Below are 14,372 nucleotides of genomic sequence, written 5' to 3' on the forward strand. Positions count from 1 at the left end.
ACAGGTAAATCATTCATTAATGTGCCTGTATGCATAAACCACCACATAGTACAACAATAATAGCGCCTCTCGCAATTGTGTACCAAGTACAACAAATCAACCCAACAACAACAGAGCATTTACATCATCATTCATCAAAACATGTGATAACCATACTTACCATGAACAACACCTATTTGCACAACAAGCAGAAGCAACCACATTATCACAGCACACATCATTGCACATATTCAATTATGCAAACAACAATCATTGCACCTCATCAACTATGCAAAACCAGAATAAACCATATTTGGAGAAAACGATACTTTTCAAAATAAAATCAAGTTATTGTTGTTTTATTTATTTCATATGGTAGAGCATTCATTTTAAGGAACAACGTCCAAAACGAAGTCTAAAACGGACTTACGGTTTGAAAGTTACACATTTTTAACTTTTTACAAGAAAACAATTATCGCTACAGCACGCGGCGCCACACACAGTCCGCAGCGCGTAACGAATAGAAAACACGCCTTCGCGGCGCAAACAAAGGTTCGCGGCGCGGATTGAGAAAATCACTACGCCTTCGCGGCGCGCACCTACCTTCGCGGTGCGAACTGGCAAAAGTCACAACTGTCATCGCAATTGACAGCATTACGGGATTTACCCCAAAATCCCCAAAACCCAAACCAAGTTATGTCATGAACCTCAAACACCACCATATCAGCCACATACATGTTATAACACAAATATAACACACAAAGAGGATCATTTAATCATCATAACAATCATATAATCATACAATTCATAAAATCATACAATTCCCCTCAAAATCATCCCAAAACCCCAATCCGTCATATAATCAATTGACACAAACAATGCATCTAAATCAGTCCTATATTATCTATAATACGATAAAAGATATTAACCGGAAGAGTCCCCCCTTACCTTAGCCAAAGATCTTGATTAGCCCTCTTCCTCTTCTGTTCCTCTTTCACGTATCAGCCTTCCCATCTCTCATCTCCTCTGCTCTGCTTTTCACGTTCCTTTTTCCTTTCTCCCATTTTTCCTTATTTTTATGAAAAATAACATTTTAATTAGTAAAGGGCTTTACTAACATAGCACCCCCTCTTTACTAACATCACACTTGGCCCAATAGCCCATCTCATAATTCTTTCCAAATAATTCCACAAAATACCGAATAATTCCAAATAATAATTTAATTTCCGATTAAATTAAAATTAGAAAATATGGGGTGTTACAACTCTCCCCCACTAAAAGAGTTTTCGTCCTCGAAAACATACCTCAAGTAACCATCTCGTATAAGAGTCCTCCACCTGACTCTCCAGCTCCCAATTAACATTACCATCAGTCAATCCTCAAAATCCATCTGACATAACCAACAGAAAAGATGTTTCATACATTCAAATCCGAGTTCTTATGTCGCATTTGATTATCCAAAAGTATACCACTCGCTTTATCTCCAAAAGGTTAACAACAACAGAACATTGAGGTACAACCTATACAATACGCTCAACAAACGAGTAATACAATTACACAATTTATAGTATGATCACACTTGATCAACAATACAGTAATGGATCCCTTCTACCAAACATACCAACCTTAGACACGCTTTTCCATCTGAGCGATAAGGTAATACTTACACTTTTCACCAACCGCTTCCTTCAAGAAACTCAATACTCATATTCCTATACCATTGAATTCCAATTATATGACTCCTCTTAAGTCAAGCCATCGATTATCCAACACTTTACATTCCGTTTTTCCGCACTACTCTGATTATTGATCACAATCATAATTACCAGTTCGATTTTCTTAGTTTTACCCAATTTTGAATCTCTTCACTCATTCGTTCAAGAATCATTCTTTACCATCCATGGTACTAGTCCACCACTCATCAATACTTACTCGCACTCAAAAACAAATTCCTGATTTACTCCATCTATTAAACATTCCAACCATTGGAATGAGTGCCCACAAGTAGTTATAATCACACTCATCAACCTCGATATACCGTTGCTTACATAATAGCTCAAACTGAATCCCACTCCTCTTTAAGAATTAAATCAACTTCGTCCTTCATAGAGTATAATTCCTCTTTATATCTGGAATTTACAATATCACCTCAATAACAGCACACAATTATTACAGCATCATATATTATCAACTCTTCGTTTTAATTTTGCCGAATACATACTCGTTAACTACGTACAACCACAATAACATATTCATCATCTCAGAAATTATTCAAAAGATTTATAATTCTCCGACACGACATCCTTACATCCACTGGATTCTAAGTCCAACATATAGATCAATACATATTCTCTATGTAAGCTCCTGACATATTAATCCCTCACTTCCCACGAGTAGTACTCATGACACTACTCCACATCGTATTTTCGCTGCGCGACTCTGATTACCCGTCTTAAGTCATTTGCCCATCATGTCGCACTCTTCCATATTCGCCTCTTCATAAGTCCACACAACATAGTGAGTGATTATTCTTCACGGCTTAGTATTCATCACATCTTATACCATTAAGGTAACAAAACAAGTTCATCTCATTTATATGATTTCCGTCTACTACCAACAAGAGATTAAGGGTGATCAAGTCCTCAATTTGTCAATAGATAGCCGACAACCATATTTAAGCATAAACTGTCGTTACTACATAATAGTGTCCTTTCCGAGTTTGCACTCAAACTCATTAACATTGTCATAGTCCAATAATTCACTTTGAGTCTTTATAACTTGCACACTTCCTTCTCATTGGATCTTGTCGGTGAGACACCAACGTCCAAACATTTTACGCAATCCGCTTCATTGTCACTTAGCATCACACACTTGTTAAGTACTTCCGAACTTCATAATCACTAATATACTCGTACATTACTATTCATCTCGTTCCAATCAAATCCTCATTTTGGAAAAAGACCGCGACAACATTCATAACTCGTGGTTTTACTCCCAATCCTGTGACGTCTTTCACCTCCCAATATCATTCCACTCGAAATCTCAACAAGTCTTCCTCACATTCAATAGGTGTCAAAAATCCTCTAAAACTCTTCCTTTATACTTATCGTCACTTTGCCATCACAAATACGATTCCAAGAGTTCTAAAGTTTATTCCATCTTTGCTACTAATTCAATCCTCACTAAAATCCATCGGTAATCAAATCATCTTTATTACCGAATATCTCATCGACTTATTCATCAACAACATGTCTTACTCAACTTCGTTTCGAATAATCACGGTAGTAGGCATTCCTATTCAACAAATTTCACGCTTCCTTAACCGAATTCAGAATATCTTCTCATAGGATCACCTCTACTGTATTTATAACTCTCCCATAATGTAGAACATAATCTCTCCTCTTCATAGGTTCAAACGACACATTAATCCGACACTCGGAACTCAAGATATGAATTTTCCAATCATTGCCCGAACATGCAACACTGACATCATGCAGCGACACTCTATACGATATATCCAAAACTCCTCAATTGGTAAATTCAATTCTTAAAATTACTCCTCAACAAACCTTCTAATTATTCCTTCGATCCATTCAACACTGACACTGACATCCCGTGCAGTACCAATAAACAAGTCTAGTTATAAGAACAAGAGTAACCGTAACTTCGCCTCCTTCCAACGTCATCCTGTCACAATTAATTATGTTACAGCTGCTGCAACCATTTTTATAACAAAGTTCATCTCGTTAGCTTTCCGACGCTTCAAACGGAACTCAATTCGGATGTCCAGAACTCCAGTTATGAATTTTCGAAGTTCCGCAGCTATTCAGCAATTTTCCTGCGTTTTGCTTACGAAAATCTCTCTCCAAAACTCATTCTCTTCAACTCTATCACATTCCAAACAGCCCCTTATCGTATCTCTTCACTTCCAAACATTCTTATGACTTGAGCAACACATCTTATCGCCGAAGTGCGATTTCTGAAACATTACAACATCAATCCTCTTTGCAACTTGCAGCAGACTCTCTTCCGAGGTATAAGGCTACACAATTGACAACTTCGCAGCACACCAGCAGAGCTGGTACATTGCAACTTTCTAATTTTCCTCTCCTACAAATAATCATCAATTGCATATAATCATCCTCCTTCAAGATGCTCCAACTTAATTACCAGCCAAGTCTTAATTCCAAGTCACCTTCGATTCGGAAAACAACAACTCCAACAATGCTTGCACTGATGCCAACAACAGCCGACTGAATCAATCATCTTACAACTGAAACATAACTGAGAAGCGAAACTTCTCCCCCACTTGTTTCAAACCAACTTCCACAACAAACAACAAAGTACCGACAGTGATTCACTCACATGTCGCGTACCAAGGGATAATATGCCGACAGTATTCAACTGTCGTGTAACTCAACTGACTCGACAATTGGCCGGACGAACCGACCTGCTCTGATACCACTATTGTAACACCCTTCTAAACCCCGCGGAATTTTATAAAATAATTCAGAGTAAAACATGAAAACAAGGGTGCCACAATTCAATTTAAAACAAATTATCATAAATCAATTGTCATGCTTTCACTAAGGAACAATTCATCATAATACATAAACATCTCATGTTAACACAACGGAAATTCACCATACGGATAAGCATAACATCATTTATGCAATATCCCACAGAATTAATACAATAACCACACGATAGAGTATCATCATAAACTCTAAGCTATCGTTTCCCCAGTGTTACAATATCAGAGCATGACACCGACGCTATACTAAACGAACTGGCTCATGAGCTAATCCTCACCGAGCCAAAAGCCGCTATCCTCAATCTGAAAATATCAACAGTAAGGGTGAGTCTCATTCACAATTAACAAATGTTATCGAATTATAAACAATAACACGTCATAGTCACATTATTCATCCAATTTCCTTATATTCAGATTGTCAGGAAGTACTCATCAACACACAACAACAAATAGAATACATTACCAAGAGACAACACCATAATTCATCCAAACAAATCATAACCATTATACAATCATCACATATTATAACATTGGACAATCTTCCATTCATGTTATAATAACACAAGTAGCCTAATGCAAATGCAACTATATGCATGTGGTACCAAAATCTGGGATAACCCAACTCACCGATCCACCATCGTCAAGGATACGGCGACACCCACTCACTAATTCCATACAATGGGAATTAGCTACCACTGATCCACCATCGTCAAGGATCAGCCACATGATGATTATGAAATGCATGTATCAACCATAACATGCTCATCATCAACATTAAACAACCAAATGTCATAATCATCAACCACCATAAAATAAATAGCCACACACAGTTATGCTATTTCTCAACCATAATAAAATACATATTTTACACCAACAATATATGTATAATAAACACCAATTACAACCACAACATCATGACAGGTAAATCATTCATTAATGTGCCTGTATGCATAAACCACCACATAGTACAACAATAATAGCGCCTCTCGCAATTGTGTACCAAGTACAACAAATCAACCCAACAACAATAGAGCATTTACACCATCATTCATCAAAACATGTGATAACCATACTTACCATGAACAACACCTATTTGCACAACAAGCAGAAGCAACCACATTATCACAGCACACATCATTGCACATATTCAATTATGCAAACAACAATCATTGCACCTCATCAACTATGCAAAACCAGAATAAACCATATTTGGAGAAAACGATACTTTTCAAAATAAAATCAAGTTATTGTTGTTTTATTTATTTCATATGGTAGAGCATTCATTTTAAGGAACAACGTCCAAACCGGCGTCTAAAACGGACTTACGGTTTGAAAGTTACACATTTTTAACTTTTTACAAGAAAACAATTATCGCTACAGCACGCGGCGCCACACACAGTCCGCAGCGCGTAACGAATCGAAAACACGCCTTCGCGGCGCAAACAAAGGTTCGCGGCGCGGAACGAGGAAATCACTACGCCTTCGCGGCGCGCACCTACCTTCGCGGCGCGAACTGGCAAAAGTCACAACTGTCATCGCAATTGACAGCATTACGGGATTTACCCCAAAATCCCCAAAACCCAAACCAAGTTATGTCATGAACCTCAAACACCACCATATCAGCCACATACATGTTATAACACAAATATAACACACAAAGAGGATCATTTAATCATCATAACAATCATATAATCATACAATTCATCAAATCATACAATTCCCCTCAAAATCATCCCAAAACCCCAATCCGTCATATAATCAATTGACACAAACAATGCATCTAAATCAGTCCTATTATCTATAATACGATAAAAGATATTAACCGGAAGAGTCCCCCCTTACCTTAGCCAAAGATCTTGATTAGCCCTCTTCCTCTTCTGTTCCTCTTTCACGTATCAGCCTTCTCATCTCTCATCTCCTCTGCTCTGTTTTTCACGTTCCTTTTTCCTTTCTCCCATTTTTCCTTATTTTTATGAAAAATAACATTTTAATTAGTAAAGGGCTTTACTAACATAGCACCCCCTCTTTACTAACATCACACTTGGCCCAATAGCCCATCTCATAATTCTTTCCAAATAATTCCACAAAATACCGAATAATTCCAAATAATAATTTAATTTCCGATAAAATTAAAATTAGAAAATATGGGTTGTTACACTGCTATTTTTCTGTCCTTAGACTTGAACCTTTTTTATTTCTAGAATCCACTGCCTTACCCTTGCCTCTGCCACAGTCTTGACTTCCCTTCACAAAACCTTCACCTGAACTTCCTTCACCTTCCTCCACACTTTGGCGATTTTGTGCGTGTTGCAAAGGGGTAGAAGAAATAGAATTCGGCTTAATTGATTCCTTCCCGTATGTGAGAGTGGTCACCAAATGATCATAAGAGTTTGGTAAAAAGCACATCAAAATAATGGCTTTATCCTCATTGTCAACCTTCACACCAAGTCGTGTCAAATTAGGAAGGATGTTATTGAAAGTGTTGACATGAGCCTGCAAATCGCCTCCTTCTCGCGTCTTCAGGATATGGAGACGTTGCTTCACAAACAATTTTTCCATGAGCATCTTGGACATGTACTGATTTTCCAATTTATCCAAAACATCCTTCGGAGTTGTGAAGTCCAGGATATGATTCATCATGTCATCATAAACGCAAAGTCTTATTAAACCCGCTACCTTCTCCTTCATCTCGTTTCAATTAATGGCTGTGATGTTTGTCGGTTTCTCATCACGAAGCACCTTCTAAAATTTTTTTTAGCCGACATATCCTTAATCCTCCTTTGTCATAAATCAAAATTTCTTGTTCTGTCGAACTCAGTCACTTTGAATTTTGCACCTCCAGGATTAAGCGTCATTTGATACTTGTTATAACAGTAATACAAATACATGTCATAGTAGAGAGAAACACACAAAAATTTTGTTCACGCAGTTCATCTAATGATGCCTACCCTGCGACTGTAGAGTGACTATAGTTTCCTTTATTTATGTCTTATGAATTGATTGAATTACAATGTTACAAGTCCGATATAATTATATAAAATAATTGTCTAAAGCCCTAATCCTACTTTCCCTCAAGAAATAATTATCTCTACCCATAATTATCTCAACAATATGAGCTATACCCTTAACAACCTATAGTTAACTCAATAATGCATAATTATCTTAATAATATGAGTTATACTCTCAACAACTCATAATTATCTCAATAATCTATAATTATCTCTACAATAGTGTTTTTCACTAGGGAGCATTGATACATAGTGTGGGACTATGCACCTTTGTGGAAGACACAACACTTATTCACCCAAAACATTAAGGTGATAGGTGAGTGGGTTCTCTCACTTATATATTCTCAAGTCACCACATTCCTATCCAATATGGGACTATTTCCCCACTTACTCACACTTGCATTATTATTCTAACACTCTCCCTCAAGTGTGAGTCCATAATGCTCCCCCTCACTTACACTTGTATCGCTGTTACCTCTTATTGGGCAACGAGACACCTATTCTTGGACATTTCAATACAAGTAAGTCGTTCCTTTTCTCGAACCAAAGGCTCGTGATACCATTTGTTGGAGGGGTTTTTTCACTAGGGAGCATTGATACATAGTGTAGGACTAGACACCTTTGTGAGAGACATACCACTTATTCATCCAAAACCTTGGGTGAATAAGTGGTGAGTCTCTCACAAAGGTGTCTAGTCCTACACTATGTATCAATGCTCCCCAGTGAAAAAACTCCTTCAAAAAATGATATCATGAGCCTTTGATTTGAGAAAAGGACCGACTTACTTGTATCTAAATGTCAAAGAAGAGATAACAATGGTACAAGTGTTAGTAATGGGGAGTATTGTGGACTCACACTTGAGGGGAGTATTAAAATAATAATACAAGTGTGAGTAAACAGTATCACATTGGATAGGAATGTGGTGACTTGAACCTTTATAAGTGGGAGAACCCACTCACCTATTACCTTAAGATTTTAGGTAGACAAATGATATATCTGTCACAAAGGTGAATACTCCTTAACTTTGTATCTATGCTCATAATAAGTCCCCAACATAAACTCTTTTTATATGCCATACAAAGTGCCAAGGCAATTCTATTTTTATATTTAGTTATGATTGTTTTCTTAAAGTAAAAGTAGTCTAACACCTTTACTATTATAGCTTAAGTATTGAAATATATCTTTACGCATAAGTTAGTCCCAAACTTGAATAGAAATATACCAACTGTTAGGATCGTGGGAGGAGAATATATGCAAAGTAGAATAAAAGAAAAATAGTTATGCTAAATTCCCAAAACAAAAAAGAGAAAGCGACAACAAAGCACCATAGCCATATTTTACCACTAAATAGCAAAAGTTCAAGTGTCCCAACAAATAGATAGATTCCAAATTAATTTATGCAAATTATCTTTTTCAGTGAACATTGTCGTACCACATGGCACAACTAAAAATAAACAAATTTCTCTAATATTTAACAACTTTTTTTTTTGGTTTAATTTATGCTCACTGTTACTAGCCTAGCCTAAGTGATGCATTTAATCCAAAAAGTACAAAATTTACTATTATAACTTAACTTCTTATATGTCAGGTACAACTAACTTGACGGCCAAATCAGCTCCACACATAGCATTGCAACAATTAATAAAAAATCTTAATCTTATAGTTTTTATTGCACAAATGACTTAAACTGAGTGCATGAGATTCACTACATTCTAGATTTACCGCATTCACCTAGGCATCAACATTGATAACAATTAGATTGTGATCTGTCAAGGTAGAATCAAGAATAAGAAACCTTGGAAAGACATCTTCCAATGCGGTGTTGAGTCTTTTCAATATAGCATATTAGAGTAGATTTGTAAAGTTAAAACTTCAATATTCAAATCAATTTTTTTATAAAACTAAAATATATTAAAAGAAAATTGATACAAAAAGAAGTGGGTGGACTAATCCAAAACCCACTAAGAACTCAAAAGAATTTGAATTGAAAAAAAAAAAAATCTAACATATTTTTAAATTAGTCATTTCTAATGCTCAAGAGTAAAAAATCAAAATACGTTAACGATGTAGATGTGCGGTTTATAATTGCAAAACAATTCACACAATTATTTTTTTCCATATATGTATTTAATAAAGAAAGACATGTTAGAAAACATGTTAATGCAAACATGTCATTTGGTTTTAATTTGCCAAGGCGCAGAGTCAAGAGTCAAGTTTGGTAGAAAGAAAAGTCTAGACCATCATAAGAGAATCTGACTCCACCCAAAGCCTAGGCCAACTTTTGATTTTCGCTATCTCTATTGCTCTTGACACCCCCACAAAATTTAGCTAACAAAAAATTTTTCCCGCATAAGAAATTTAACAAAGGCTAAGATGAATAGACCATTATTATCTCTATTAATACTTCCATAGCCCGCAACACTAGAATTGGGGGAGTGAGCTCCATCAACATTACACTAAATCCAATATTTGGAAGGATGACACCAAATAACCACTTTGATGGTTGGGGCTCTAGGAAGGTGAATTGGAATGTTGAAAACCTTAAGGAGAACATAAATCATCCCAGGAGGCTCTTAAAGTTAGCTTGGTGTTAGTGCTTGTTAGCTTGACCTGCGGCTTGATTTGAGAACAAATTGAATTGAAAAACATCTCCTTATCTTTGAGTCGGATTGAATTTCTTGCAACCCAAATGACATTGATCAAAAAAGTGATCAAAGCTTTGAGAGTTAAGGCACATTAAAGGGATTTATTGTTACTGCAAAATGACCATAAATCATCAGAAGAATTGAATTGCATATTAGAGTTAATGATTATGCTCGACCAAGACTAAATTTTGATAGCAAAAGCACAAGAGAGAAGAGGTGGTGAGAGGTCTCATAACTTTTATTGCATAGAGAATAGACATATGCCAAAACACACCCTCTATTTTGGAGATAAGCATTACCTGGCAACTTATCATGCATTAATCTCCATATCACTAATGATTTTGAAAGAGTTATATGTCTTCATACCATATGTCCTTTGCCCAAGACAGAGATGGATACAATCGATTTTTAAAAATATAAGTTTCTTTAAAAGACAAATTCCTTGTGCGAGGAGTCATCCAAATCATTTGATCATTATTGTCAATAGAAGAAGTTATGGAATTCACTCCGTCTTCAAGGAAGTGAAAATATCATGCCAAGCAGTTGGGAAGGACCAATCGTTATGATTACAGAAGTCAAAAACTTTGGTGTTGAGGTTGAACTTTGATGGAAGGGAATCTAAATGCAACTCATTAATAAGAGGTCCACCACACCAAGAATCTTTCTAGAAGTTGATGCTCCTCCAATCCCCAAGAATCCAACTAGAGTGGCTTTAGATAGTGTTGTTCTCAAACTTCATACCCTGTCAAATTAAAGAAGGAATGTGATGGTTTATAAATGATGTTGGTCTATTAACTCTTCCCATAAGTAAACATGTTTAATATTCCTTAAAAGCGTCCAAGTCCTACCCCAACTTGAGGGTAGAGGTCTCATTTTGACAAATGACATACATGAGACCTAGGCCATGTGAAGTTTTGGGTTGGCATACCTTCTTCCTAGAAAATGTCGCCAATTTTCTCTTGCTAACAGCACTACTCTATATTAAGTTCCTGGAAGCTAATTCAATAAACCTCAAGAGAGAAATGAGCCAAGAATAAACAAAAATATAATGAGTTATCATATTTAGAAACATAGTTTGAACTAACAAAGCCCTGCCTATAGTAGAGAAAAGAGAGACCTTCCAAGCTGACGATTTACTAATCATCTTGTCTACAATGCGCTGGAGGTGTCTAACCCTGACTCTGTGTTTGAAAATAGGTACTCCAAGGTAATTGAAATGCAAAATGCCTTAGGAGAAACCATTAGATCCCACAATATTGTGGAGTCTAAATGTACTCATATTGACGCAAAAATATTTGATTTAGCAATGCTAAAAATCTATCTAGATACCTAAGTATACCTAGAGAAAATAAAAGTGAGACTTTGAATGTTAGAAGTAGTACCTTTGAAAAAAAAAAGGATATCATCAATAAAAAGAATGTGACTTGGAAATGCCTCTGGTAAACACTTCCTCTGCCAAACAAAACAATAAATGTGAAAGTGGGTCCCCTGTCAAATAAGTGAAATGTTCGAAAAGCAATTTAGAGTAAGAGTGAAAAAACACCTAAAACTAGCGCATGTGAAACTTATATAGGGTGAACGGTTAAAATCGATTCCGATTAATACAACACATTGTAAGAATCGTTATTTGGTTAGATATGATGGTGGAAGATTAGTTAGAGGCTAGGATCACATACTCCGTATTTGATTGAGGTTTCACTTGTTCCCTAATCATTGCCATGTCTTTTGTGTTGGACCCCATGATTGTAAGAATTCTCATGTAAATTTAAATTTTTTAAATTATTAATGTCTAACTAAAATTTATACAGGTGTGATGTTAACATAACAATCTCTAACGTAATTGTTGAATTAAGGTAGAAAATTTGCAACGTATGAGAATTCATAGACATAAAAAAACACATAAACAGAAATAATTGATCATGTTAATAAATTTCTCAACCAACACAAGTACACTAGCACACACCTCATTAACTAGTCAACAAACATTTCTAACCAAGAAAGATGAACTATACTATAGAAAAAAGAAAGCTACGAAAGAAAAAGAAAAAGTTGCAATAAGCAAAAGAAAAGTTAAATTGTTCCCATCATAGATCCCGTTTCCCTTGTCTTTGTCTTGCTTTCCATCTAAGCCTCTTACCTCTTTCTCACGTTTTCTTTTCCTTCCAAACAAATTTGTTTCCATCTTGCAAGTTTTTCTGTGCCATCTCTTCTTTCTCCTTTCTCTACCACACATAATCTTCAACACCAATATATCCCTTTAATCATAGCTTCAACATGAAACTTTTTCTCTAGTATTATATAACTCTTGTTTGTATTTAACTGCGATGCGATTCGGTTTGAACCATCAAACCTGTTAACCTAGTGTCTCCATGGCCCGACCCGATTATCCGACAACATGGATTCCTTACCTAAACAGTAAGGACTGTTCACAAGGTTTTTGTAGCATGTACTGTCCACAATGGTGCTACATAGTTTATCCTCCTCCTCCACCACCAACGTTTCAATACCCTGATGATGATTCAAAACCATATTTTTCTCCTCTTGTTATTGCTATCATGGGAATTTTAGCCACGGCTTTCCTGTTACTAACTTACTATACTCTAATATCCAAATACTGTGGTCGGAGAGAATCCTCGGGGAGAAATAGCACTGACCCGGTTGACGAATTCACGCAAAATCGGCGCGAAAACTGTCAAGTTTCGACTTTTGGCTTAGATGATGTTCAGATTAAGTCCATTGCAGTTTTCAAATACAGAAAAGGCGACGGTTTTTTTGTTGGTACTGTCACTGATTGTTCCGTTTGTTTAAGTGAGTTTCAAGATGATGAAAGTGTTAGGCTTTTACCAATGTGTAACCATGTTTTTCATCTTCCTTGTATCGACACATGGCTCAAATCGAACTCGTCTTGTCCTCTATGTCGCGCTAACATATTCACTTTGAATGCTTCAACACTGCATGTTTCAGTTCCAGTTCCGGCAACGGTTATTGAGTTTCCTGCAAGAAATGAAACTTTTTTAGAAGATGAGCAAATTGTTGTGGAAGAAACAAGGATGCATCATCATAGAAGAGTTGATTCGAAGGCGCTTTCGTTGCGCGCTTTTAGTGATTTGTGTAATTTGCAAGGTGGGAGAGAAAGAATAATTGAAATTAGAGATGAGGTGTGTAGGTCAGTTTCTATGGATCATTCACTTCAAAATGGTTTTTCAATTGGTGATGTGTTGAATATGAATGAAGATGGAGATTTTTGTGAAGAAGGATGTTCAATGGATTCATCAAAGAGACTAAGAGGAGAAAGTAGTAAGTCAAGGTACAAAAGAAAGGTGTTGCATTGTGTTAAGAGTCCAATTGCAATGAAGAGATCATTTTCTAGTGGAAGATTTTCACTTGGTAAAACAGATAGAGGAAGAAGAAACCATGAAATTTTCCCTGTTTGAAAATTTATGTTCTATGTTTATTTTTATCTTTTTGACGATATATTATTAATAATGAGATAAATCAATTTTTTGTGTGTAGCTGTCATAAATGTTACTAGTTTATTTTGGTATATTTGTAAGGCCAACAATGTCACAAATAGAATACCATAATATCTTTAGATAACGTCTTATGATTCTCTTACTTGTTTTTTATGAGATTTGTCTTATTTATTACAAGACGTGTTTGGATATATTTGGGGAACAGACGATTCATTGTAAGAAACTTTAAGACTTCAAATATTTATATGACTTTGTTAAGGATGTCTTATTCGATATATTTCGGCGTACCAAAGTATCTCTGAAGAAAAAATCGTCTGTAAATTTCTCGACTGGCCCATATGATGAGAGATCGATACTTAGGCCAACAAATATTCTAGTGTACGGATAGGTAGGAGAAAAATATGCATGTGTGGACTTGAATGGGGTTTCTCCATTAGTGGAATTGGGGACTAGGGGTTTTACAGTGGGATGATCAACCATCAAAGCCATTTCAAGTACAATGATCAACCATGAGAAAGCGTGTTTTGACAATCAACATGCATTCATACAATTTTCCTTTGACACTTTTAATTTCTTAGCACTAGAGGTAGTGAATCTTTTATAGAGAGTCCAAAGGCTCATGCAAAGCAATGTTTTGTCTCTCACGTCAATGGATATAATTGTTAAGATGATTGATTTTGTCCTTTTATTTCTATTACGATGATTCACAGTTTCGAATGCGGTAGAGAGGGGG

General features: G+C 36.0%; 1 protein-coding gene across 1 annotated transcript; it reads left to right on the forward strand.

The window, feature by feature from the left end:
- The first annotated feature begins 12,088 nt into the window (after positions 1 to 12,088).
- On the forward strand, positions 12,089 to 13,665 carry LOC131620577 (RING-H2 finger protein ATL52-like). The gene has a single exon (XM_058891702.1). It carries the CDS (start codon positions 12,536 to 12,538, stop codon positions 13,598 to 13,600), a length of 1,065 nt encoding a protein of 354 aa, XP_058747685.1. The 5' UTR covers positions 12,089 to 12,535; the 3' UTR covers positions 13,601 to 13,665.
- The last annotated feature ends 707 nt before the right edge of the window (positions 13,666 to 14,372 follow it).

The sequence above is a fragment of the Vicia villosa genome, linkage group LG7 (assembly GCF_029867415.1).
Source record: "Vicia villosa cultivar HV-30 ecotype Madison, WI linkage group LG7, Vvil1.0, whole genome shotgun sequence".
Taxonomy (NCBI): Eukaryota; Viridiplantae; Streptophyta; class Magnoliopsida; order Fabales; family Fabaceae; genus Vicia; species Vicia villosa.